The sequence below is a fragment of the Oryctolagus cuniculus genome, chromosome 14 (genome assembly GCF_964237555.1).
Source record: "Oryctolagus cuniculus chromosome 14, mOryCun1.1, whole genome shotgun sequence".
In the NCBI taxonomy this organism is placed as follows: Eukaryota; Metazoa; Chordata; class Mammalia; order Lagomorpha; family Leporidae; genus Oryctolagus; species Oryctolagus cuniculus.
The window spans coordinates 39,555,256-39,583,133 of NC_091445.1; the positions used below are offsets into that span (position 1 = coordinate 39,555,256).

At 44.2% G+C, this 27,878-nt stretch overlaps 1 protein-coding gene across 10 annotated transcripts in view; it reads left to right on the forward strand.

The window, feature by feature from the left end:
• Positions 1-1,524: 1,524 nt before the first annotated feature.
• SMN1 (survival of motor neuron 1, telomeric) overlaps positions 1,525-27,878 on the forward strand; it is a 61,432-nt gene continuing 35,078 nt past the window's right edge. For 4 of the 10 annotated variants that reach the window (XM_070056576.1, XM_008274520.4, XM_008274521.4 and 1 more), the window contains exons 1-8: positions 1,525-1,679; positions 5,120-5,191; positions 7,873-7,992; positions 10,345-10,545; positions 10,676-10,831; positions 12,807-12,911; positions 14,300-14,410; positions 16,600-16,650. In XM_070056576.1, the coding sequence (XP_069912677.1) occupies positions 1,605-1,679; positions 5,120-5,191; positions 7,873-7,992; positions 10,345-10,545; positions 10,676-10,831; positions 12,807-12,911; positions 14,300-14,410; positions 16,600-16,647 (888 nt within the window). In that variant the 5' untranslated portion in view covers positions 1,525-1,604 and the 3' untranslated portion in view covers positions 16,648-16,650. Of the gene's footprint in view, positions 1,680-5,119; positions 5,192-7,872; positions 7,993-10,344; positions 10,546-10,675; positions 10,832-12,806; positions 12,912-14,299; positions 14,411-16,599; positions 16,651-23,266; positions 23,962-27,320; positions 27,549-27,878 lie in introns of those variants that run through there. The other 6 variants (XM_051833231.2, XM_002721117.4, XM_070056580.1 and 3 more) reach the window with 6 other exon arrangements.

The following is a 27,878-nucleotide window of genomic DNA, read 5'->3' on the forward strand; positions in this document are numbered from 1 at the left end:
GCTCCGGCCTGGCCTACTTCCAGCAGTTTCAGCCACTAGGGGAATGAATTGGTGGATAGAAGATCTCAATCTCTGTCCCTCCCCTTTAACTATGCCTTTCAAATAAATAAATCCTACCAAAAAGAGGAAGAAGAGCAGCAGCACTAAAAGTACCTGTTTAGTGGGAAATAGTTCCAATAAACACATTTTGGACATATCATTTTTACTGTCTTATTGAACTACTAGGAATTTCCTGCCTCAAGTATTCAGGGATGGGGCTGGTATTGTAGCATAGCAGATCAAGCCACCACCTTAGAGGCCCGCGTCCCACATGGGTGCTGGTTCAAGTCCCCACTGTTCCACTTCCCACCCAACTCCCTGCTACCAGCCTGGTAAAAGCAGTGGAAAATGGAGCAGGTGCGTCGGTTCCGGCACCCACATAGGAGACCTGGATGGAGCTCCCGGCTCTTGGATTTGGCTTGGTCCAACCTTGGCTATTGCAGCCATCTGGGGAGTGAACCAGTGGATGTAAGATCTCTCCCACCCACCCCAACCCCTTCTTTAACTCTTTCAAATAAATACTGTTTTTTCTACAAAAAAAAAAAAAAAATCCAGGGAGGAGAAGAGTGGAATACCATAGTCATTTGGGACAAATTAAATCTGGGAGTCCCAAATGCTCACCTGCACCAGACTTGGCTTTCGTAACTCACTGCATAGCCAACTGTGATAGCACCCACTGAAGGAAGTGAAGTGGACTACTCTTCCTAACAGGGTGGATGGCCAGGCCAGGCCAGGCAGTGAGGGGACAGTGCCTATGGCCAGAGATCACTAGAACTAGGGATCTGGGGAGACCTTGGAGAAAAGATAAAAGAACACCTGTTTGGGAAAAGAATATGCTCCATTTTCAAACACACAAGACGAGAATTAGAGATACAGATTCCTAGCTAGGGGCTGGCACTGTGGTGCAGGGGGTTAAGGCTCTGGCCAGCAGCTCCGGCCTCCCCTATGGGCCCCAGGTGGAGGCCCGGCTGCTCCACTTCTGATCCAGCTCCCTGATAACGCGACTGGGAAGGCAGCGGAGGATGACTCAGGTGCTTGGGCCCCTGCACCTGCATGGGAGACTCGGAAGAAACTCTGGTCGTTGTCGCCATTTGGGGCGTGAACCAGCAGATCTAAGATCTCTCTCTGTCTCTACCTCTCTCTGTAACTCTGCCTTTCAAATAAACAAAATAATAAACCTTTAGGATTCCTAGCTAGCCAGCTGGCACTAAAGTAATTCACCTTTCTTACCTCTTTAGACGTGTTTTAGGATAAGGGAAGAAAAGAGGCTGTGTAAATAAAACTTAAAAACGTCTCAGTAAAAGGCACCTGGATGGAAGCACTCTGTGAAAATCCCACAAGGTTAAAGGATTAGGAGAGCAATGGACAACACACACACACACACCCCCCACTCCCCCCCCCCGCCAAGTCCGGAGGGCGGTAACTAAAACCGAAGGACGCAGGCCAGTCGGCCCCGCCGCCCTCTGGGCCACCGTGCTCTTCCGCTCCCAGGAGGCCCCGCGGCGGAAGTCGTCACTCCCACAAGGCACCGAGCCGTGCGGCGCGCAGCCTGCAGGAGGCTCACTATGGCGATGGGCAGTGGCGGCGGCGGCGTTTCGGAGCCGGAGGACTCGGTGCTGTTCCGGCGCGGAACGGGCCAGGTGAGCTCGCGGCCGGCGCAGCGTCTCTGCGGGCTCTGAGGCCCGGGCCGCCGGGCGGGACCCACGCAGTCGCTCACCGGAAAGCAGTGGTCCACATGTTTTCTATTTCGTTTCCCTCTGCGCTCGCGGAGAGCTCCATTTACAGGCTCCTACCTCGCGCAGCTTCGGCGCCCTGATGGGTTTGAGCTGAGGCTCTGCCGCACCTCTGCAGCACCTCGGTTCGTCCGCTTGGCTCGGACTGGGAGGCGTGCGGGGCCAGGGCCACGTGAAGGAGGGAAAACACGTAGGAGTCTGTAGGAATCGTCCAGTCTTCAGCCGAGCAGTTAACAGTGGAATTCCACCGGGGATTGTGGATTCTGGGCACATTTTGGAATCAGAAGCAACAGGCTTTCTAGATACGTCCGATGAGGGAGGTTAGAGTCAAGGCTAATTTCAGGTGCTGTGCAGAGTATCTGGAAAACTCATGTCCTTTTAGGTGGCCACAGGAAGGAGGCATCCTCAGGAAAAGCCAGGTACCAGACTGACAAGGCAGGAGTTACTCAGATACAAGGTTGAAGATTGGAAGTTTTGCTAAGAGAGTGCGGTTGAAGTTTCAGGAGTTGAGAAGTGGGAGACGATGGCGGGACAACGTGAGGAGGAACTTGGGACACCTGGGCTGCTCGGGGTGACGAAAATTAGATGTAAAGGCTGTGCTGGTGGTCTGTTTGGACTGTTGTTGCAGTGTAACAGATGCCCTAAAACTTAGTGGTCTGAAGCTGTGATCATTCTATTCTCCGCCCCGCTGTCGGCGGTGAGGAGCGAGCAGTTCTAGGTCATCCCCTCCTGTGGTTGCTGGAGCTGCCACAGCTGGCGGCTGAGTTGCTGGGGATTGCAAGGGTGTCTGTTTCCTTCGTGTAGTCTCAGGGGTTCTGCCTGTGGTCTCCGTGTCTGGGCTGGTTTGCCTCTCTTTATAACTTGGTGGACTCGGCCTTTGTAATCCTTGCTTCCCATCCAGAGACCTCCCTCATCCCCAGAAAGGCACTGATCCACTTGCTGTCACCATAGATGAGCCTGCATTTTTCTACACTTTCATGAACATGGAGTCACAGGGTATTTATTTTGTCTGCTACTTTTACTGGGCATAGCTACTTTGTTTTGTATGTATGTGGTTGCTCAGTGTTTTTTTTTTTTTTTTTTTTTTTTAAGATTTATTCATTTATTTGAAAGTCACATTTACAGAGAGAAAGAAGTCTTTGATCCATGGGTTCACTCCCTGGACAACCGCAACGGCCAGAGCTGGGCTGATCCAAAGCCACATGCCAGTAGCTTCTGGGTCTTCCATGTGGGTGCAGGGGCCTAAGGACTGGGCCATGTTCTGCTTTCCCAGGCCACAGCAGAGAGCTGGATCAGAAGTGGAGCAGCCGGGACTCAAATTGGTGCCCATATGGGATGCCGGCATTGCAGGCGGCAGCTTTACCCACTACGCCACCGCGCTGGCCGTTTTATTGTTGAGTGGTATTCTATTGCTTGTATATATTATACTTTGTCCATTTGCTTGTTCATGAACCTTCGGGTTTTTCCAGTTTGGGGCAGTTAGAAATAGAGCTGTTTGGGGTATTAGAGTATGACACTTTATTATGACATGTGCTTTTATTTTACTTCAGAAAATACTTAGGTCATAGGGTAGAGAGAGACAGAGCTCTTCCATCTGTTGATTCACTCTGCAGATGCCTAAAATAGCTGGTGATGGGCTATGACAAAGCCGGGGGCTCAGAACTCAGTCTGAGTGTCTGACAGGAGTGACAGGGATCACCTCCTGACTCCCAGGGTGCACATTAGCAGGAATGCCAGCATCAGGACCAGAGCTGTGACTCGAACCCAGGCATTCTAGTATGGGATGCAGGCATCACAAGCTGTGTGTTAACATCTGCACCAAATTCCTTCTCACCCCAAGTATCTTGTTTCACTTTTATTTTTTTTTAAAGATTTATTTATTTATTTGAAAGGCAGAGTTGCAGAGAGAGAGAGATATCCTTCATCTGCCTGCTAACTCTCCAAATGGCTGCAGTGGGTGAGCTGAGCTGATCCAGAGCCAGGAGCCAGGAGCCAGGAGCCTCTTCCAGTTCTCTTATGCGGGTGCAGGGGCCCAAGCACTTGGGCCATCCTCCACTGCTCTCCCAGGCCATAACAGAGAGCTGGATCGAAAGTGGAGCAGCCAGTTCTTGAATCAGTGCCCATATGGGATGGCAGAACTGCAGGTGGGCGGCTCCACCCACCCAAAGTATTTTAAGTATATAAGAAGTTACCATACTCTTCCTCAAAGCAGGTGCACCATTTTACATTTCAACCAGCAGTGTATAAAAGTTCCAATTGCTTTACATCCTTGAGATCTGGTATGGTCAGTCTTTTTAAGTTTTTTAAGTTTAGAAATTGTAATATGTGACTAACTGTTTCTTTTTGTTTTAAACATTTACTTATTTGGAATGCAGAGCATCAGAAAAAGGAAAGACAGATATCTTCTATCCTCTGGCTCACTCACCAAATGGCAGCAAAATCCACAGTTGGTCCAGGCTGAAGTCAGCAGCCAAAACTCTGTCTGGGTCTCTGACATGAGCGTTTAGACCATCACCCATTGTCTTCCCACACACATTAGAATCCTGGCAGAGAGCTGGATCCAAAGCAGAGGTGCCAGGACTCAAACTAGCAGTCCAATGTGGAATCAGGTGTCCCAAGCAGCCACCTAACCTGTTGGACCACAATTCCTGCACTTAAACTAAACCTAAACTAATCTAGTCACAGAGAGGTTGAAGTGTGGGTTAACGTCAAAAAAACATATCTACTGGCCGGCGCCGCGGCTCACTAAGCTAATCCTCCGCCTTGCAGCGCCGGCACACCAGGTTCTAGTCCTGGTCAGGGCGCCAGATTCTGTCCCGGTTGCCCCTCTTCCAGGCCAGCTCTCTGCTGTGGCCCGGGAATGCAGTGGAGGATGGCCCAAGTGCTTGGGCCCTGCACCCCATGGGAGACCAGGAAAAGTACCTGGCTCCTGCCTTTGGATCAGCGCAGTGCGCCGGCCGCAGCGTGCCGGCCGCAGCGGCCATTGGAGGGTGAACCAACGGCAAAGGAAGACCTTTCTCTCTGTCTCTCTTTCTCACTGTCCACTCTGCCTGTCAAAAAAAAATAATAATAAATAAATAAATAAATAAAACATCTGCTTACAGTTGGTGAATAGGAATTAAATCATGGATTTACTTTGTGACGTATCTCTTAGAACATTTATGTATGTTTAGCTTTGGGAGTAACTTCTTAGCAAGCAGACTTCCTGTGATTTTACTTAGGATCTGTGACACCCATTTTCAGTGTTATTTGGCGATGTCTGGATTAGGATGGCTCTTGATACTATCTACATAAGTTTTTGATCAAACACGTGAACATGAATTGTTTTTATTTCTTACCCTTCCCAGAGTGATGATTCTGACATTTGGGATGATACAGCATTGATAAAAGCTTATGACAAAGCTGTAGCGTCATTTAAGGTATGTAATACTTATTCACTCTTTTTCTTACTTCAGGTTATTCACAAGAAAATTTAATAACATACAGCAGAATATTGAAGTTCAAATGTTCAATAATAATATGGGTTAATATAATCACATGATTTTTTTTTTTTAAGGTTTATTTACTTATTTGACAGAGCAACAGAAAGAGAAGGAGAGATAGAAAGATCTTCTGTGTACTGGTTCACTCCCCAAGTGGCTACAACAGCCAGGTCCAGGCTAGGCTGAATCCAGGAGTCAGGAACTCCATCTGGGTCTCCCACATACACAACAGGAGCCCAAGCCATGACCCAAGCCATAGCCAATCATCTGCTACTTTCCCAGAACATTAACAGGGAGCTGGATGGGAAGGAATAGTCAGAACTTAAGCTGGCGTTGCACGCCGTGGCTTGGCCCACTTGGTCACAATGCCAGCTCCTACACAATGTATTCTCTTAGGTGTTGATAGCCTATGTGGAATGCTATTCCTTTTGCAGAGGCAATTTAAATGAAATTTTAAACATTTATCCCTCTTAATGTTTTTATACTGTATTAAACTATAGAGGTCTTTTATACCAAATTAGTAGGAAAAAGTGAATTACAATTTTTAAAAAATATTTATTTATTTATTTGAAAGGCAGAGTGAGAGAGAGATAGAGAGATATCTTCCATCCACTGGTTCACTCCCCAAATGGCCGCAAAGGCTGGAGCTGAGCTGGTCTGAAGCCAGGAGCTTCCAGGTCTGCCACATGGCTCCAGGGACCAAGCACTTGGGCTTTTTCAGGTGCATTAACAGAGAACTGGATCGGAAGAGAAAAGGAGCATTCCAGACTTGAACCGGTGCCCAAATGGGATGCCAGTGTCACAGGCAGTGGCTTTATGCACTGCACTACAACGCCAACCCCTGATTTACAGTTTTAAGCTTTTTTAAAAAAATGTGTATTTTATTTGAAAGTCAGTGTTACAGAGACAGAGATCTTCCAGCTGCTGGGTCACTCCCCAGGTGGCTGTGACAGCAAGGCCAGATGGAAGCAAGGAGCATCATCCAGGTCTCCCACGTGTGTGACAGGGGTGCAAACACTTGGGCCATCATCTGCTGCTTTTGCCAGGCCGTTAGCAGGGAGCTGGATCAGAAGTGGAGCAGCTGAAACAGAAACCGGCGCCCACATGGGATGTTAGCATCGCAAGCAGCAACTTTACCTGCTATGCCACAATGCCAGCCCCTACAGTTTTAAGCATTCAGTAAGCCTTTAGTGAAATACTCATGATGATGATAAATAGTAGTAGTGTAGTAATAGTATCTGCAGAATGTTGATGCTCAGGCACTGTTCTAAGTACTTTACACATACTCAGTTAATTTACAACTCCCAATCCTCCACTGGGTACCAAGTCCAGTGTTCCTGATAATAAGAATATGCAGTGCCTTCAGGAGCTGTATTCTAGTTCTGTGGCCAGAAAAGTTGTGCAGTGTCACCACTTTGCCACTCTCCGGGGTATTTTGCTTTGTTGAGCACCAGGTGTGGGTGGAGGGTAGTCCAGGCTAGGTTGACCACGCAGGGCAGACACTGATACAGAGCACCAAACGTGAGCACACAGGTCAGTAGTTCTTGTAGCAGGAGGATAGGGTCAGGCTTCAGTGTCACCTGTGCAGCTGAAGTCTCCATTTCTTTGCTATGCTTTTCATTTTACACTGAAGGTAGAAGTTGGCTGAGGAAGGGTTAACGTAAGAGTTCAATCTAAAATACAGATTGAAATGGGCTTACAAATGGTATTGCAGGGAGAAGTAGTTTGAATAAAGGAGGGAAAAACTGATTTGGGAGCAAGAGTTTTAGTCATGCTGAATATGATTATGAAGGTGTGAAATTGATCATTGGAAATGTTAGATTGGACTGAGAAGAATCAGAGCTGATTAGTAGCTTTGGAAGTGTGTTTGCATAGAGATTGTAATTGAAGTAATGGAAGTAGGTGAATTAAGCAGTTAAAGCAAGGGTCGGTCTTGCCGGCAAAGCCTGCGTTCAGGACTTGGCCAGAGAAGTAGGAAAAGCGCTGGGGCCCTGCACTGCTATCAGTGAAGGTGATCAGCGCTCTGAGGTTACACGGAGACTAAAAGCCGGGAGGCCTGATAGCAGGGGCTGCAGAGCCGCTGCTCGATGTATGAGAGCAGTTTCCATAGGGCGGGGTGCCGAAAAGAGGAAGCAGAGGCCTTCTGAGGTGAGGGCACCCTGAGACCCGCTGAGTTACATTGTGGCTTTTTTTTTTTTTTTTTTTTTTTTAATTTTTTGACAGAGTGGACAGTGAGAGAGAGAGAGAGACAGAGAGAAAGGTCATCCTTTGCCATTGGTTCACCCTCCAATGGGCACTGTGGCCTGTGTGCTGCAGCCAGCGCACCGCGCCTATCCGAAGGCAGGAGCCAGGTGCTTCTCCTGGTCTCCCATGGGGTGCAGGGCCCAAGCACTTGGGCCATCCTCCACTGCACTCCCGGGCCACAGCAGAGAGCTGGCCTGGAAGAGGGGCAACCGGGACAGAATCCGGCGCCCCGACCGGGACTAGAACCTGGTGTGCCGGCGCCGCAAGGCGGAGGATTACCCTAGTGAGCCACGGGGCTGGCCCATTGTGGCTTTTTTAAAATAGCATGGCACTCTAACGTGTACATTTCTGTTCCCTTAATCTCCTTTTCACAGCATGCTCTGAAGAATGGTGACATTTGTGCAACTTCAGATAAACCTAAAGTCACACCTAAAAGAAAACCTGTTAAGAAGAATAAATGCCAAAAGAAGAAGACCACAACTGCCTTAAAACAGGTTTGTTTCTTTTCATTTATTTGAAAGACAGAGAAAAATCTTCCATCTGTTGCTTGATTTGGCACTTCCCAAATGCCTGCAGCAGCCAGGGCTGGGCTAGGGCCAGAACTCCATCTGCACTTGATCTTAGCCAAAAGGCTGAGAAGCGATCAGAACTCCATTGTCTCTCTCACAAGGCTGCCGGGAACCAAAGTACCTGAGCCATCACCTGCTGCCTCCCAGTTTGCATATTGCAGGAAGTTAGATCAGAAGCAGAGGTGAGGTGCCGGCACTGTGGTGTAGTAGGTAAACCTTCTGCCTGCAGTGCCATCATCCCATATGGGCACCAGTTCCAGTCCCAGCTGCTCCACTTCCGATCCAGCTCTCTGCTGTGGCCTGGGAAAGCAGTAGAAGATGGCCCAAATCCTTGAGACCCTGCACCTACGTGGGGGATCTGGAAGAAGCTCCTGGCTCCGGCTCCTAGCTTCAGAATGGCGCAGCTGCAGCTGTTGGGGCCATCTGGGGAGTGAACCAACCATTGTCTGTCTGTCTGTCTCTCTCTCTCTGCTTTTGCCTCTGCTTCTCTCTAACTCTGCCTTTCAAATAAATAAATCTTTTTTAAAAAAAGCAGAGGTGAGACTCAAACTGAGGCACTCCTGTATTAGACACTGGCTTCCCAGGTGGCATTTTTTTTTTTTTTTGGCAGGCAGAGTGAGACAGTGAGAGAGAGAGACAGAGAGAAAGGTCTTCCTTCCATTGGTTCACCCCCAAAATGGCCGCTACGGCCAGCACGCTGTGCCCCAATCCGAAGCCAGGAGCCAGGTGCTTCCTCCTGGTCTCCCATGCAGGTGCAGGGCCCAAGCACTTGGGCCATCCTCCAAGTGGCATCTTAACCACTGCTCCAAATGCCTGCCCTGAAACAGGCATTTAAACAGAGATTTAACTTTAAAGGATTTCTTGTTACTGTCTTTACCAAGTAGTATAATGTAAAAAAACTTAAATGGTTAGTACATGTATTCATAAAACTATAAAACTTTTTTTAAAAAAAGATTATTTATTTGAAAGGCAGAGTTACACAGAGAGAGAAGGAGAGGCAGAAAGCGAGAGAGCGAGGTCTTCCATCTGCTGGTTCACTCCCCAATTGGCCACAACAGACAGAGCTACACTGATCCAGAGCCAGGAGCTTCCTCTGGGTCTCCCATGTGGGTTCAGGGACCCCAGGACTTGGGCCATCTTCTATTGCTTTCCCAGACCATAGCAGAGAGCTGGATCAGAAGTCGAGCAGCCGGGACTCAAACCAGCGCCCATATGGGATGCCGGCACTGCAGGCAGAGGCTTTACCTGCTATGCCACAGCACCGGGCCCCATAAAACTTGAAAAAACAACTACTACTCTTACTACTAACCTTTCTGTTCTTTAGGAACATGCATGTTAGTAGTAATAAGGGTAAGGAATTGGGTGGGAATGATAAATCACTAGTCAGCAGTGTTTACCCTGTTTGGCATGGAGATAAGGAAAGATGCTATTTAGGAGAACCTAAGGGCATTGTTTTATTAATTTAATTTTTAAGATTAATTTTATTTATTTGAAAGTTACAGAGAGAGAGAGAGAGAGGCTGGGAAAGGTAGAGAGAGAGCTTCCATCAGCTCCCTAAATGGCTGCAGTGGCCTGTGCTGGGCCAGGCTGGTATCAGGAGTTTCATCCAGGTCTCCCACGTAAGTGGCAGGGACCAGAGGACCTGGACCATTTTGCCCTGCTTTCTCAGGTGCATTGGCAGGAAAGCTGGATTGGAAGTGAAGCAGCCAGGACTCAAACCAGTGCCCAAATTGGATGCTGGCATTGCAGGTGGAAGCTTAACACATTATACCACAACGCTGGCCCCTTGTTTTATTTCATAAGCTGAGAAATAAATATTTTTCTTTGTCTTTTTCTTCAGAAACCTTAAAACTTATTTTTGGGGGAACCAAAAAGTCTGAGTCGAATCATTTCTGATAGCTGAACAAAGTGTGTTGTAGTAAGCTTCTGCATTTCCCAAAGGTTAAGAGATCTATTGTTTGATGAGCATTTGCTCTGTGTCCGACCCAAGTGCTGGGCTGCTGACACACCCTCTCTCCTGCCTGTCTTCACAACAGGTGTGGGAGATAGGTTATACGGTAGCGTAGTGACTTACAGATGGGGAAAAGAAGACTCAGAGAGATTAAGAATTCCCATTTATGTGGTTTGGGCTTCAAGCCTTTTCACTATTTGATTTTGCCTTCTAAATCAGTTAATTGGCGACTGCCCTTCACCCTCAACCCTCCACACAAACTAGATGGTTGTTTGCCCTCTCTAAAAGAAATATATGTACATATGTGTCCTTGCTTTCTTTTGTAGTGGAAGGTTGGTGACAAATGTTGTGCCATTTGGTCGGAGGACGGCTGCGTCTACCCAGCTACAATTGCTTCAGTTGATTTTAAGAGAGAAACCTGTGTTGTGGTTTACACTGGATATGGAAACAGAGAAGAGCAAAATCTGTCTGATCTACTTTCCCCAACATCTGAAGTGGCTAATAACATAGAACACAATGCTCAGGAGGTAAGGGTGCAGACAGTCTCACTCCTGGAAGCAGAGGCTGGGTAAGAAATTAAACAGTTGTCAGTTTGAAGGTGTTAACATTTTCCTTAACGATACCTTTATAATAAAAATGCAATTTTTCTTTTTAAAGAATGAAAATGAAAGTCAAGTTTCTACAGATGAAAGTGAGAACTCCTCCAGGTCTCCTGGAAGTAAACCAAATAATATCAAGTCAAAAGCTCATCCTTGGAACTCCTTCCTCCCTCCGCCTCCCCCCATGCCAGGATCAGGAATGGGACCTGGAAAGGTAAACTTGCCTCCAAGAAGAGGCTGCTTCTTCCCCTTCTTCTTCTTCTTTCTTCTTTCTTCTTTCTTCTTCTTTCTTCTTTCTTCTTTCTTCTTCAACAGTGTATGCGGCATTTAACCCTTCCACTAACTGGTTGCTGTCCCATGAAACTTTTGTAGCTGTCTTTAGATGTTATGAATACATATTCTTTGAAAAGAAAATAAGTTAGTGACATAAAATAGTTTACGCTGAAAGACTCACCCAAGTACTCTTGTGGAGTATTAGGACTGATAAGTAAGCAAACTTACTTAAATTAGAAAGTATAACAATACTTTATCATTGGTGGAGTGATAGGTGGTCGTTCCCCATGTCACCTGCATATGATGTGTAACAGAAGAATACAGTATGTGTATCACATGGGTAAAGTCCTGAGGTGCTGTCAGATTATTTTCATTTATGGCTCTTTTTGTGACAAGTAAAAGAAATCAAACAGAAAAGATTTTTCTTACAGGCTAGGTTATGTCATGAAATCCGAAGGTATGTCACTATTATGTAAACCAGTGATGTCTGGGAAATCATACCTTGAGGTTATGGTATTCAAATAATAACTTTTAAAAATCAAGCATGAGTCATTATTACTTTTCCTTAAATTTTCTGCATTTGCTATCTTTTTTTTTTTTTTTTCCTTAAAGATTTATTTATTGAAGAGGCAGAGAGAGCTTCCATCCACAGCTTCACTCCCCAAATGCCTGCAACACCCACGCCCGGGCCAGGCCAGTGCCAGGAACTAGGAACTCCATCTTGGTCTTCCACAAGGGTGGCAGGGGCCCAAGTACTTGGACCATCTTCCACTGCCTTCCCAGTGCATTAGCAGGAAGTTGCATCAGAAGCGGAGTAGCTGGGACTTGAACCAGCACAGCAAGGAGGAGCTTAAGCCACTTCACTTAAGTGCCAACCCCTGTGATTGTTTTTTATTGAAGTTTACGTTGTATGAAAGTTTGTTGAATCTAAAATGATCAAGGGGCAAGTGTTAGATACAGTAGTTAAGATGTCACTTGGGATGCCTGCATCCCATATTGGTGTACTGGGTTTGAACCTTGGCTCCACTCCTGATTTCAGCTCCCTCCTATTGTGTACCCTGGAAGGCAGCAGGTAATGGCCCAAGTACTTGAGTCACTGCCACCCACGTGGGACCCCACATTGATTCCAGGTTCCTGGCTTCAGGCTGGCCCAGTTCTAGCAGGTGTGGGCATTTAGAGAATGAGCTAGCAGAGGGAGAATCACAATCTGTCTCTTTATCTGTTTCCCTGTCTTTCAAATAAAATAATAGGTAAATGAAATTGAAGTGATCAAACCTTTAAAGATATATCATGCGTCATTGATCTCAGGGTGTTGATTTTTGTTAGGTGTGAGTGTATCAGTTTTAAATGTGCTCTAAGTTAACACATTTAACTTAGGGCTCCCATAAAAAGATAATATAACATAAGTAGTCAAAATATAGAGCATATAATCTTTTATGATTAAAATATTTTTGCTAAATCCAATCTCTGATTTACTAGTTAATTACAGATCTTTGTTTTTGCTTGCTGCATGTTTACATAGAAAGGAAATGAGAAAATCTAGAGGTTATCTATTTGAGTCTATTTGACTTGAGGACTTGGTATATGAAATTCCATTTACTTTGGTTAATATATATTTATTTACTTCAGAAAGTTCATAGGAAATTGAGTTAAAAGATGCTTATTTTGGCACACAGAATTTTCAAACCTATTCATGAAAAGGGATCTTCAAAACATTCATGGAAAATATTATGAAAAAAATGTGGATGGATTTCAAAAAATTTTTTCACCAAAATAAACATCTTTTCACTCATTTTTCCATGAAGTTTTGAAGTACCCTTTTTATAATATAGATATTGTTCTAGGTAATTATTTTTATCCTTTTGGTTTTGAATTGATATTAGTGAATTGTTTTTCTTTTGAAATATTCTTTATAGCCAGGTCTAAAATTCAGTGGGCCGCCACCACCGCCACCACCACTGCCACCCCTACCACCCCACTTCCTGTCATGCTGGCTGCCCCCATTTCCTTCTGGGCCACCAGTAAGTACAAAAGAACTCAGATGAAACTGCTTTCATATGTCATTTGGGTTTGAGCCTAAAACAGAGGAATGGAAAATAGCATCTTAGACCATCCCTGGGTCTTGAATCTTTTTTTTTGAGAGTTATTTTATTTATTTGAAAGGCAGAAAGAGAGAAGTCATCCATCTGCCCATCCACTCCTCAAATGGCCTCAACAGCCAGGGCTGGGCCAGGCAGAAGTGAGGAGCCAGGAACTCGGAACCTCATCCTGGTCTCCAGTGTGGGTGACAAGGGCCATCTTCCAATGCCTTCTCAGTCTGATTTAGCAGTAAGCTGCATCAGAAGCAGGGCAGCCAGGACTCGAACCGGCACTCCAGTAGCCGGCCCCATGGGCTGAATTCTAATGGGTGAAAATTTGAACTCAGCACTAAAAAATGCTTTGTTTTAAATGCTACTGTGTTACCCAGAACCAGTGCTCTTAGAGCCCCAACTCTGAGCTTTTCACCGCTTGCTTCTTTCCTGGCAGAAGTTGATATCCATTCTATTGGGAGCTAGTTCTTGTTAGAAAGGACTTAATATGTGCTATATATACAGGATTAATGTTTTACCCTTCTGGATATACTTGGATGTTAACTTCTGATCATGCAAAGCGAATCTTTTAGTGGCAGATTTTTAGGTATTGGCAGTAGACAAAAGGATGCCTTTTGGCACTGTGTTGGGGGCAGATGTTCTACCCAAGACCTTGACTTAGCATCTGCCTTGAAATGCATTCTGGTGCCTGTGTTTGTTTTAAGAAAAAGCAAGTGTTTATGCTCGGTCTTTAACTCATAGTTCCATCATGCAGCAGGAAAATAATGTTATCATACCTGAATGTCTAAAAACTTTGTCACCTATTGTCCTTTAATTCCTGTTAATTAATTTAGATGATATTTTGTTGTTTCTGCTTGACTTTCTCCAGATGTTGCCTTTTTATTTATGTATTTGAAAGGCAGAGTAACACTGGTTCACTCCTCAAATGGCTGCAACAGCCAGGTCTGGGCCAGGCCAAAGCCAGAATCCAGGAACTCCTCCTTGGTCTCCCACATGAGTAGCAGAGGCCCAAGCACTTAGTTCATCTTCATTGGCTTCCCAGGTGTGTTAGCAGGAAGCTGGATAGAAAGCAGAGTGGCTGGACTTTAGCTGGCCTTCCCATATGGCATGCTGGGATTGTAAGCAGTGGCTTAACCTCTTGTACCACTACACTTGCCCTCTGCATGTTGCTTTTTTTTTTTTTTTTTTTTTAATTAGGAAAATGATGTGTGAAATAGGAAAACATACAATTAACACTTCAGCATTCTCTATATAAAATGAATGTTCAGACTTCACATTTTTGTTTACTTGACTTAAAGTTTATCTTTTTCCATTTCTAGGTAATTCCCCCACCACCTCCCATATGTCCAGATTCTCTTGATGATGCTGATGCCTTGGGAAGTATGTTAATCTCTTGGTACATGAGTGGCTATCATACTGGCTACTACATGGTAAGAGAATACTCTGCAGTTTTTCTGTAGTTATGTGACTTTTGTGATTGTAAAATAACTTTTGTTATGTAGATCCTAAGAGTTGAAAACTGCCTTGAAGTTTAAAAAAATACAACTATCTAAATTTCAAATTACTCTTTTTTCTAAGTGCAATTGTAATTCATTTAAAAAAATCTTTGCCATTCGATTATTTTGATTTTCCTTTTTTTTTTTTTTAAGATTTATTTATTTGTTTGAAAGGTAGATTAGAAAGGGAGAGATGGAGAGAGATCACCCGTCTGCTTATTCACTCCTCAAGTGGCCGCACCAGCTGGAGCTAGACCAAACCAAAGCCAGGAGGCTGGAGCTTTTCCAGGTTTCCCATGTGGATGCAGGGGCCCCAGCACTTGGGCCATCTTCCACTGCTTTCACAGGCACATTAGCAGAGACCTGGACTGGGAGTGGAGCAGCCAGGTCTGGAACCCGTGCCCTTATGGGATGCCAGTGCTGCAGTCAGGAGCTTAACATGCTATGCCACGGTGCCAGCCCCTAATTTTACATTTCTTTTTAACGAGTTATTTATTTATTTATTTCAAAGACAGTTACAGAGAGGCAGAGGCAGAGAGAGGTCTTCCACCTGCTGGTTCACTCTCCAAATGGCTGCAACAGCCGGAGCAGTGTTGATCCGAAGCTAGGAGCCAGGAACTTCTTCTGGGTCTCCCATGCAGGTGTGGCCCGTGTACTTGGGCAATCTTCTACTGGCTTTCCCATGCCATAGCAGAGAGCTGGATCAGAAGTAGAGCAGCCAGGACTCAAACCGGCACCCATATGGAATGCCAGCTGTGTAGACCGGAGCCTTAGCCTGCTGCGCCACAGCGCCAGCCCCAATTTTATATTTTTTAATTCAGGTGAATTATTTGTCTAAATTATTTTTAAGACTCAGTAGTTTCTCTGCTTGGACTTGAAATAAGAATGCATTATGTGTTTTCATTTTAGTAGGGAATGCTAAAAGAAGGCATAATCTTTTGCAAAATAAATTTTTTTATGTTCTTAGAGAAAGTTCTGGCATAATATCCATCAAACTAGACCTCAGGAACTGAGGATTCAAATTAACATTTTATACATCCCTCTACTGTAGACCTATTATGTTATTTTAGGCGAAATCCTAAAATTATTTGTAAAAGATAGTGATTGTGCCATGATAAAATTGTGATATTATAGGTCTTTGAATTTATAGTTAGTCAATATAGAAGAAAATAAACAACTGAGTTGCAGGTATAATTTTTTAAGTGTATTATGAATGCATTCCCCTATGAATATGCTAATTTAAAGCTACTCTTGAGTGTTATATAACTATGGCATATTTATGTATAAAGAACTTTGTCAGGGCCAGCACTTTGGTGCAGCAGGTTAAAGCCCTGGCCTGCAGTGCCATCATCCCATGTGAGCGCTGGTTCAAGTCCTGGTTGTTCCACTTATCCAGCTCGCTGCTGATGTGCCTGAGAAGGCAATGGAAGATGGCCCAAGTTCTTGGGCCCGCCCTCCCATGTGTAACTGTGCCTTTCAAATAAATAAATAAATACTTTTTAAAAATTGTGACAAAAGTATTCTTAGGCCATTGTATATTATTTGATAAAAATAAGTTTTAAGTGGACTGTGAATATTGTTGGACTTAGGGAAAGAAAATAAACTTTACAATTACAGTTTAATACTTGTTTACTTTGGACCTACTATTGAAGCAGAAGACTGTTAACTTATTTTCTGATGACATTTGCTAAGTAAAGTTAGTAAAATGTCTTTTGGGAACATGTTTGAGATGTGTATAAAGTGCATATGTAAGGGCTGGCGCAGCGGCTCAATAGGTTAATCCTCTGCCTGCGGTGCCGGTACCCTGGGTTCTGTCCCGGTTGCTCCACTTCCAGGCCAGCTCTCTGCTGTGGCCAGGGAGTGCAGTGGAGGATGGCCCAAGTGCTTGGGCCCTGCACCCGCATGGGAGACCAGGAGAAGCACCTGGCTCCTGGCTTCTGATCAGCGCAGTGCGTCAGCTGCAGTGCACCAGCCGCAGCGGCCATTGGTGGGGGTGAACCAACGGAAGGAAGACCTTTCTCTCTTTCTCTCTCTCTCTCACTGTCCACTCTGCCTGTCAAAAAAAAATAAAAGAAAATAAAGTGCATATGTTGTTCTTTTGACTTCCTTTATTTTTCCTGCAGGGCTTCAAGCAAAGTCAGAAAGAAGGAAGATGCTCACATTTCAATTAAGGAGTAAGTGCATCGTTAGAAAGTGAACCTTTGCTATAAATGCTGTGGTTTGTGGAAAACAGATGTTTTGGTAATTTAAGAAACGGAAATATGAAAAAGTTGAAAAGTTAACGCACAGCAATAGTAAAGATACGTTAATGACAAAACTAGAAAATAAAAGATTGACCTGTACCCCACTAGTATTTTGAACAAATACTTGCTGGTTGGGTGGCTGTTTGGGTGGAAAAACATTTTTATAATGTGTAGATCCTTAGAATCTGAAGATGCCTGGTCACTGGTAGTCACACTGCCAGACTTGCTTTTTGATTTGTAATACAGTGTGCAGTATGCTGTGTTACCAATGAAGTGCTCTTGTCAACATGACTGTGCCAGAGTTTAGTTGATCCTTTAGAACTGATTTCCCGTTTTTAGGCCATCCTGGGGCTAATGCAACAAGTTAAATGACAACATTAAAGAAATGATTGGATAGATCCAGAATGTTGTAGAAAAAAATATGTGTCTGGAAACAAAAATGAAGTAGAAGGGAAACTTGTAGATTAAATGTTAGATAAGAGATGTCATAGCCAAATATAATGTGGAAGCTTGATTGGACTGCTTGGGGAAGAGGCCATTGTAGGGACCAGCAATGTGGCACAGAAGGCTAAGCCTCTGCCTGCGGTGCTCACATCCCATGTTTGTGCCAGTTGGAGTCCCGGTTGCTCCACTTCCAATCCCTGTTAATGCTCCTGGGAAAGCAGCAGAGGATGACCCAAATCTTTGGGGCCCTGCACCCACATGGAAGACCAGGAAGAAACTCCTGGCTCCTGGCTTCAGATTGACGCAGCTGCAGCTGTTGAGGCCATTTAGGTAGTGGACTAGTGGTTGTAAGATTGATCTCTCTATATTACTGCCTTTCAATAAATAAGGTTTTTTTTTTTTTTTTTAATAGAAGCCATTGTAAAGACTTGGCAAGGGAGCACTGAGGGAATTTGAGTATGGATTGGGCTTTAAATGACAGTTATTGCTAGGACAAGAACCACGTAGTCTGTAGAAGAATGTCTTAATTTGCACACTGAAGGATTTAGGAGTGAGGTGTGTTAGTGTTTCCAATATATTTTGAAAAGATTTAGCAAAATGTATGTGTGAGTTTATTATGCATTTGTGGCTAAATGTTAATGAATCTAATAGTGTGTATGTGGACGTTCACTATACTATTTTTTCTATTTTATGTATGTTTAAAAGTCCCCAGTAAGCAGGAAGTAGCCAGAGAGATTCATCATTGCCCCCTTTCCTATCATCAAAAGGTTGGGATGATAGCTTTGGGATCCGCAAGTAGGGAAGGCCTGTACTTCCAGGAATGGAGAGTCCCTACCTGTACTTCCAGGGAAGAAAAGTCCTTGTCAAGGGTGCCTAAAGGTCAACCAATGAGGATCAGACCCGCCTCAACCTTTAACCCCCATGCCCTGAATCTATAAAAGGAGCCCTCCCAATCTTTGACGCGACTTACCTGGCCCCCACTCTGTTGGGACTGAGGAACCTCGCCCAGGAGCGGAATCCCAATAAAAGCTTGTGAATTAAAAAAAAAAAAAAAAGTATATAGGCCGGCGCCGCGGCTCACTAGGCTAATCCTCCGCCTTGCGGCGCCGGCACACCGGGTTCTAGTCCCAGTCGGGGCGCCGGATTCTGTCCCGGTTGCCCCTCTTCCAGGCCAGCTTTCTGCTGTGGCCAGGGAGTGCAGTGGAGGATGGTCCAAGTGCTTGGGCCCTGCACCCCATGGGAGACCAGGAAAAGCACCTGGCTCCTGGCTCCTGCCATTGGATCAGCGCGGTGCGCCGGCCGCAGCGTGCTGGCCGCGGCGGCCATTGGAGGGTGAACCAACGGCAAAGGAAGACCTTTCTCTCTGTTTCTCTCTCTCACTGTCCACTCTGCCTCTCAAAAAATAATAAAAAAAATTTTTTAAAAAAAGAGAAAACCACTGTTATTTTAAAAAAAGTATATAATAAAAATACTTAGCTTTTTTAAAAATTAGAAATTAGCAGCCAGTGCTGCAACTCAATAGGCTAATCCTTTGCCTGCGGCGCCGGCACACCGGGTTCTAGTCCCGGTTGGGGCACCGGATTCTGTCCCCGTTGCCCCTCTTCCAGTCCAGCTCTCTGCTGTGGCCCGGGAGTGCAGTGGAGGATGGCCCAAGTCCTTGGGCCCTGCACCCCATGGGAGACCAGGAGAAGCACCTGGCTCCTGCCGGATCAGTGCAGTGTGCCAGCCGCAGCAGCCATTGGAGGGTGAACCAACGGAAGGAAGACCTTTCTCTCTGTCTCTCTCACTGTCCACTCTGTCAAAAAAAAAAAAAAAAATTAGCTATGTGTTTGTCATTGTATTCCTTTTTTTGCATATTATTTTACACTTTTGGCCCATATTCATGTATTTTTTTAAATGAATGCCATCAAGCATACTGTGTGTGTCCACTTAATGTCATATTTTCTATACCTTTATCTATTCTTCCTGCCAGACTATTTGCCTTTATACTCATTATGTGCCACTATTCCTTTAGTGCAGGAGGTTTCGCTATTCTGGGTAACATTACAGTGAACACCTTTCATACATGAAATAATTTTTGTTTCTGTTCTGTCATAATCTTAGGATAAATTTCTGTATTATGATTTTGTTTAGAGATTGTAGATATTATATTTCTTAGTGGATTATATCAGTGCTTCCATGAAAAGCAAATTTTTTTTATTTTTTTGATAAGAGGAAGGAATATATTTCCAGGAGCTGGCATCTTGGGGAAAGAGACATCTCCTTATCTAAAATGTGCTTTTTCCTGAAAAGCAAATTTTTACAAATCCTGTTTTTTCCATTTTCAGAATGGGAGATACACTGACCTGGGAAGAGTTCTATTATTATTACTATTATTATATAAAGCATCACATTTAAACCTAGAATTATCCACATTTCATTCTTTGGTTAAAGTCAACTTCATTTGATGAAAGTTCTTTACCAGTGCTGGGTTTTACAGCCAAGACTAAAAGAGTGAATAGAAAAATTGGGCAGAGGATGAATGAGTGAGACTCATTCTTTAGGCAGAGAATGCACATGGTCAGAGGCACCAGGGTATAGTACGATCAGAAGTACAAGGCAGCCCGGTGTCATCACCACGTTTCATACTACCCACCTTCTCAGCCACCACCTCCGTCCATGTAACACCCCTCTCTGAACTTTCTGGCTTTTCACATTGTTGTCTTCATTGCTTATATATCAGTCTCTCCTTTGTTGTTAGTGGAAAGGGACTACATCTTAATCTTTACTGTGTCTGCAGTATCTGTATCTTTTGAAGTTAAGGATGGGCTTACAACATAGCCTGGAGAGAATGGCAAAGAAGAAAGGAAATGGTAAATGGAAGAGGACTTTCAGAGTTGTTTAAAGATCAATCATTGGGGCCAGCTTTGTGGCATGGCGGGTAAAGTTGCCGCCTGCTATGCCGGCATCCCATATAGGTGCCAATTCAAGTATCAGCTGCTCCGCTTCTGACCCAGCTCTTTGCTAACGGCTGGGAGAAGAAGCAGAAGATGGCCCAAATGCTTGGGCCCTGGCACCAACATGGGAGACCCAGAAGAAGCTCCTGGATTTCACCTGGCCCAGCCCTGGCCATTGCAGCCATCTGGGGCATGAACAAGTGGATGGAAGATCTCTCTTGCTGTGCTCCGCCATCTTTTGCCCCACTCCCTGTAACTCTTTCTAATAATAAATATTTAAAAAGTCAGTCATTTATTCATCATGTAGTGGGTTAGGCATTATTCGCTTTCTTGTTAGTTTTAAGGATTTTTAGTCAACTATGCATTAGGTGAATGGTTTTGAGAATTTAGTTATATAATACTGTTTGACCTAAAGTGAGTTTCAGGTACCATTTAATTTAAATACTGAGTAAGTATTAGTACAGACCAAGCTACCAGATTGTATGTCTAGACTAATCCTAGTAATAAAGGCAAAACAGCTAGTTTTCTGGCTTTCATTATAGTGATTGTCCTTGCAGTTACAAGGAATTCCATGGCCTGGGACCAGCACTGTGGTGTAGAAGGTTAAGCCTCTGCCTGCAGTGCCGGTATCCCATATGGGCCCCGGTTCAACTCCCAGCTGCTCCACTTCCAATCCAGCTCCCTGCTAATGGGCCTGGGAAAGCAGCAGAAGATGGTCCCAGTACTTGGGCCCCTGTACCCATATGGGAGACCCAAAATAACCTCTTGGTACTGGTTTCAGCCTGGCCCAGCCCCTTTCAGCCATTTTGGGAGTGAATCAACAGATGGAAGACCTTTCCCTCTCTCTTTTCTCTGTATCTCTGCGTTTCAAATAAATAAATAAATCCTTAAAAAGAAAATTCCATGGTCTGTTTTACAGCCACTGCAGTGCCTATATTCAGAAGACACAGGAAAGGGGGTGTGTTCAGAGAGCCTTCCTTAAGGGATCAGCCAGAGATTACTTTATCTGAGTCTTATTGTAAGTTTAGCTTTTCTTCATGCTTGCTGTTAACAGAAGTAAACTTTAGGGTTTTTTGTTTTTAAGAATTATTTTATTTATTTGAAAGACAGCTACAGAGAGAGGTAGAGCCAGAGTGAGAGAGGTCTTCCATTCTGCTGGTTTACTCCTCTAATGACCACAATGGCCAGAGCTGAGCTGAATAAAGCCAGGAGCCAGGAGCTTCTTCCATGTCTTCCATGTGGGTGCAGGGGCCCAAGGACTTGGGCCATCTTCTACTGCTTTCCCAGGCCACAGCAAAGAACTGGTTTGGAAGAAGAGCAGCTGGGACTTGAACCGGTGCCCATATGGGATGCCAGTGCTGCAGGCTGAGGCTTTAACCTACACCACAGCACTGGCCCCCAAGGGTTTTTGTTTATTTTTAATCAACTTAAGTCTTATGGTTTTTAAAACTCTTGGTGAGTAGAAAAATAATGGATTCAATTAAAAAGTCAAATTCTCCTGCTGCTGTGGAGGTACATATTTTATATACACCCGTCAATCAAGATGAAGATGTCTTATGTAGTTACCTCATCAGCTACTTGATGAGGTCATTTTTTATGCATAAATCATGGCCTTTTGAGAGATTTGAAGAACATTTTATTTATTATTTGTCAGGTTTTTTTCCTTTTTTTTTTTTTGACAGGCAGAGTTAGAGAGAGAAAGGTCTTCCTTCCATTGGTTCACCCCACAAATGGTCGCTACAGCCGGTGCGCTGCACCAATCCGAAGCCAGGAGCCAGGTGCTTCTCCTGGTCTCCCATGGGGTGCAGGGCCCAAGGACTTGGGCCATCCTCCACTGCACTCCTGGGCCACAGCAGAGAGCTGGCCTGGAAGAGGGGCAACCGGGACAGAATCCGGTGCCCCAACCGGGACTAGAACCTGGGGTACAGGTGCCACAGGCGGAGGATTCGCCTAGTGAGCCGTGGCGCCGGCCTTATTTGTCTTTTGTCTTCTTCTGATTCTTTTTTTTTTTTTGGGCGGCGCAAAGTTTATATTACAATAAAATGTACATGTGAGGAGTTTGATTAGTATTGCCAAAGGTAATACTAACACACTCAAGGAAAATAACACTTCCCTCAGCCCAGGAAGTCCCTGCATTCACGTGCCTGCCCACCTTGGCAGCTGCTGTTCTGACTTCTGTGAGCAAAGATGACTTTCTCCTACTTCAGCCCTTTGGGCCGTAGAGTCATGGCATGCTCTCTTGGATAGCCTTGTTTTTGAAGTGTGATTACTCATGGGTTCAGCTGTTGTCCTCAGATAATGCATGTAGCATGTTTCCAAGCTAAAAATTTTTATTAATGTAGTTGGAGAAACTTAGAAAAACTAATTTCTTTTTTTCCCCTAAGATTTATTTTATATATTTCAAAAGCAGAGTTAGAGAGAGAGGGAGAGTCACAGAGAGAAACAAAACGGCAGCAACAGCCAGGGCTGTGCCAGGCCAGAGCCAGGAGCCTCTTCCAGGTCTCCCATGTGGGTGCAGGGGCCCAAGCACTCTACTGCTTTCCCAAGCATGTTAACAGGGAGCTGGATTGGAAGTGGCGCAGCTGGGACCTGAACTGGTGCCCATATGGAATGCCAGCACTGCAGGTGGCAGCTTACCTGCTATGCCACAACACCAGCCCCGAAAAACTAATTTCTGAGTTTTGAAATTCCCATCTATTTGTTACTGATTACCATGTCACAGGTTTACATTTACATTGAAAAATGACCTGTGATTTGGAGCTGAACTATATTCCATTTTTAATGAGGTATTCTTGATTACTAGGTGAAAGACAAATGTGGGCTGTGAGCATTATTGATTCTTTGTGTTTCAATAAAGACTTCTGGTGAAGAATAAATAAACTCTTGTTTTATAGATCTTGGTTTCAATAGACTCTTCGACATGTGTTTATAGATTTGGGTTTTTATTGTTAAAGAAAACTAGAAACTGCCACATGAATTTTCCTCCCCTTTATAAGTAGTACTAGCTATACTTTCTGAGTGGTTACCTGTGTAATTGTTAATTTAATTCTATGACACCCATCAGAGTAGATACAACTATTCCCATTTTACTGATGAGAAAACAGTCAGATGGCTTGCCATGGTCCCATAGTAAATCGTGGACTCTGTGACTTCTGAACTCTTTCCAGCTCTCAGCTCCTCAGGAACTGCTTTTTCCGGGCCCGTGGAGTCTTTTCCTACATGTGCACTGCTTAGGATTTGGGCAAGGACCCACGTGAAATGCAACATGGATATCCAAGGCTCCTTCTCTTCAAATCCCTCCTCTCTAGACTCTGCCTCCTCAAATGCCAGCTGTCTTACTCCAAGGTCTGAACTCCCATCTTTGTCTCCTCCAAGACTCAGGAACTCTGTTTAATCTCGGGTTCCCAGGTCTGTGCTGCCAATTTGGAGACATATCCAACCAGAAAGGCAGAATGCCAAGTTCACTATGTGTATTTCCCTTCCTTGTTGATCTCCACCCTGGTGCCCAGTGCTTGAAGACAGTTGCATCATTTATTGTGCCCAGTTTGTAGTCTGTGTCAGGAAAATATGTCCACCAGCAGCTCTTTGCCTTTTATTAAAGACTACTTGGTTTGAACAAATGTTTTATCTTTTTCTTCATGAATACTTGGCTGGATGGCCCAGTTCATCACAGTTAATTTTTCAGTTGTTGGAGTTTTCTCAAAGATTAGTCTCTTGTGGTAGCTAAAATAAAATGTACTCAAGAATGATACTATACTCCTGACCTCTCAAATATGTAAAATTTAGGTGTTACATTTGGGCTCATTGATATTTTTCTACATGGCAATAAAAATTAAAAATAAATTTGGCCTCTTTTGCTTAACAGAGTTCCATTGAAGTATTTTTGTATATGGATGAATAATTTGGATGTTAGCTCCTAGACTCCAAATTAGAATACAGCACACCGGCCGGCACCGCGGCTCACTAGGCTAATCCTCTGCCTAGCGGCGCCGGCACACCGGGTTCTAGTCCCGGTCGGGGCGCCGGATTCTGTCCCGGTTGCCCCTCTTCCAGGCCAGCTTTCTGCTGTGGCCCGGGAGTGCAGTGGAGGATGGCCCAGGTGCTTGGGCCCTGCACCCCATGGGAGACCAGGAAAAGCACCTGGCTCCTGGCTCCTGCCATCGGATCAGCGCGGTGCGCCGGCCGCGGCGGCCATTGGAGGGTGAACCAATGGCAAAGGAAGACCTTTCTCTCTGTCTCTCTCTCTCTCACTGTCCACTCTGCCTGTCAAAAAAAATAAATTAATTAATTAAAAAAAAAAAATACAGCACACCTCTTGTTCCATACATCATCACGTGTTGTTATATTGCTAACCTCAGAAGAATGAATTAGTTAATAATGTGCTCATTCTTCACATCCATCTAATTGTTATAGTTTCTACTTGTTATTTTAGAGCTATTTCTTTCTTCATTTACTTATGAAATAAAAGTAAATCTTTGAATCTGTTTAACATTTTAATCCCTTTAAAAGTTTTTTGTTAAACATTGTTGCTCTGTTGTATGTATTGTAGTCTGATAGGAAGACATTTGTAAATAGAGAAAGTAAGATGCAAAACTGTATATTATTTTAATGACCAGTTGTGTGAATATGGATGGGAATTAGCCTCAGCCAATCTCAGATTATCCTTGAAGATAATACAGAGGACAGGGATGTGAAGGAGACTTCACACTGCACCCTTTAGTGTTTTTAAAATTTTTTGTCTCCTGTACAGTTATTGTAAAATATTAAAAACATAATTAAAAAATAAATACATTATTACCACTTTAAACTTTTAAAATTTTTTATTCTTATAGGTAATTGAGACAGTGTTCCTTAATAACTCAGTGCTTTTTCCTCAATATATCATGGAGAACACTCCCTATCAGTATGTGAAACTGTCTCAATCTTAAACAATTGTAGGATATGGTGTACCATACTTATTTAATTATGCTCTTGTGGGTGAAAGTTTAGGTTGCTTCTAGTTATTGCTGGTTTTTTTTTTTTTTTTTAAAGATTTCATTTATTTTAAAGGCAGTTACACAGAGAGAGAAGGAGAGGCAGAGAGAGAGGTCTTCCATCCACTGGCTCACTCCTGATTTGGCCACAACAGCCCGAGCTGTGCCAATCTGGAGTCAGGAGCCAGGAGCTTCCTCCAGGCCTCCCACGTGGGTGCAGGGGCCCAAGGACTTGGGCCATCTTCTGCTGCTTTTCCAGGCCGTAGCAGAGAGCTGGATTGGAAGTGGAGCAGACGAGACATGAACCAGTGCCTATATGGGATGCTGATACTGCAGATTTTTCCCCTGTATAACAGTTATTTCCCCAGTAAGATTTTATATATTTGTTTATTCTCTTTTTTAAATTGTTTTCTTATTTATAGTCCTCATTATTTGTGGATTACATATTTGCAAATACACCTACTTGGCAAAATTTAGTTGGAACCATGAAATCAAAACTCATGGCACTTTCATGGTCATTCATGGACAAACAGGCAAAGGATTTTGAGTAGTTGATCTAGACATTGCCAAATGAGGTGTGTGTGTGTGTGTGTGTGTGTGCGTATTTAAGACTTATTTTATTTAGTTGAAAGGCAGAACTAGAGAGCAAGAGGAAGAAATAGATGTATCTTCCATCTGCAGGTTTAAAACTCCCCAAATTGCTGCAGTGGCCAGGCGGGGCCAGGCCAAAGCCAGGAGCTTCTTCTGGGTCTCCCACATGGTACAAGGGTCCAAGCACTTGGGCCATTTTCCACTGCTTTTCCAAGTGCGTTAGCAGGGAGCTGGATCGAAATGGAGCACCCAGAACTTGAACTAGCACCCACTTGGGATGCTGGCATTGCAGGTGGTAGCTTAGCCCGTTAACACCACAGTGCTGGCCCCATGGACTCTGTTTTTTTATTTCAGGTCTCATACTGCTAATAGGTGTATTTCAAAAACAGTTTATTTAGTGCCACATTTTTTCACATTTCGAGCTTTCTATTTGTGATTTCAAAATGGCCACAAAGCACTGTTCTGAAGGATTGTCTAGTATTCCTGTGTGCCTAATGGTGAAAATCTGACACATACATTAGTTTAGCTTCATTTGAGCATGAGTTGTATTCCTATTGCTGTAAGTTCAATGCTAATGAGTCAGTAGTGTTCTTAAATAGAAGTACACGCAAAACACAGTTACATGTTGATAGGCTTTGATTAAAATGTGACCAGAGACTTACAGTATATCGGACACTGTATTTATAAAATTTAACTACTTTTTTTTTAAAGATTTGTTTATTTACTTGAAAGTCAGAGTTACACAGAGAGAGGGGAGGCAGAGAGGGGGAGAGAGAGGGAGAGAGGTCTTCCATCCGCAGGTTCACTCCTCAACTGATCGCAATGGCCGAAGCTGCGTCGATCCAGAGCCAGGAGCTTCTTCCGGGTCTCCCAAGCTGGTACAGGGACCCAAGGGCTTGGGCCATCTTCTATTGCTTTCCCAGGCCATAGCAGAGAGCTGGATGGGAAGTGAAACAGTTGGGTCTCGAACCAGCACCCATATGGGATGCCGCAGCTTCAGGCCAGGGCATTAATTCGCTGTGCCACAGCACCATCCCACGAATGTAACTACTTTGAATGAGGAGAATGGACTGTGTTCCTTTGCAAGACATTTTATAATAATGGATGGGGCCGGCACTGTGGTGTAGCAGGTAAAGCCACCGCCTGCAGTGCTGTCATCCCATATGGGCACTGGTTCGAGACCCGGCTGTTACACTTCCGATCCAGCTCTCTTCTATGGCCTGGGAAAGCAGTACAAGATGGCCCAAATCTTTGGACCCCTCCACCCACGTGGGAGACCCGGAAGAAGCTCCTGGTTCCTGGCTTCGGATTGGCGTAGCTCCGGCCATTGTGGCCAATTGGGGAGTGACCCATTGGATGGAAGACCTCTCTCTCTCTCTCTCTCTCTCTCTCTTTCTGCCTTTCCTTCTCTCCGTTTGTGTAACTCTTTCAAATAAATAAATAAAATCATTAATATATATGTGTGTGTGTATATATATGTATGTGTGTGTGTGTGTGTATATATATATATATATATATATATATATATATATATATATAAAATAATGGAAGAATACAGAGAGAGTGGGGCCAGCACCTTGGTGCAGTAGGTTAATCTGCCTGCGGCGCCAGCATCCCATATGGGCACCAGTTCTAGTCTTGGCTGCTCCTCCTCCAGTCCAGCTCTCTACTTTGGCCTGGGAAGCAGTAGAAGATGGGCCCCTGCACTCACATGGGAGATCTGGAAGATGCTCCTGGTTCCTGGCTTCAGATCGGCATGGCTACAGCTGCTGTGGCCATTTGGGGAGTGAACCAATGGAAGGAAGACCTTTCTCTTCTTGTCTCTCCCTCTCACTCTCTGTAACTCTGCCTCTCAAATAAATAAATAAAATCTTTTTAAAAAATACATAGTGAGAAGTAAGTTTGTTAGCAATTTTAATGAGAATTCAAATGTAGAAAACCCAAACAGTCTGTATTTTCTGTTTTCAGTGTCTATGGGTATCAGAAAGGGTAGCATCTTTGACCAAAACTGTTCCTCAGCTGTTATACTTAAACCTGCAGCATAACTGTCTTATAAATAGTGATTCCGGATTTCAAGTGTGTCTACCATATTTTAACTTACTCCTTTGATTCTTCTTCATCTGTTTACTTTGTCTAAATGCAGTACATTTAGAAACTTACATGACTCATAGTTTTGCAGAAAAAATAGATGATGGCTGTCTTCTTTGTTCCTTAA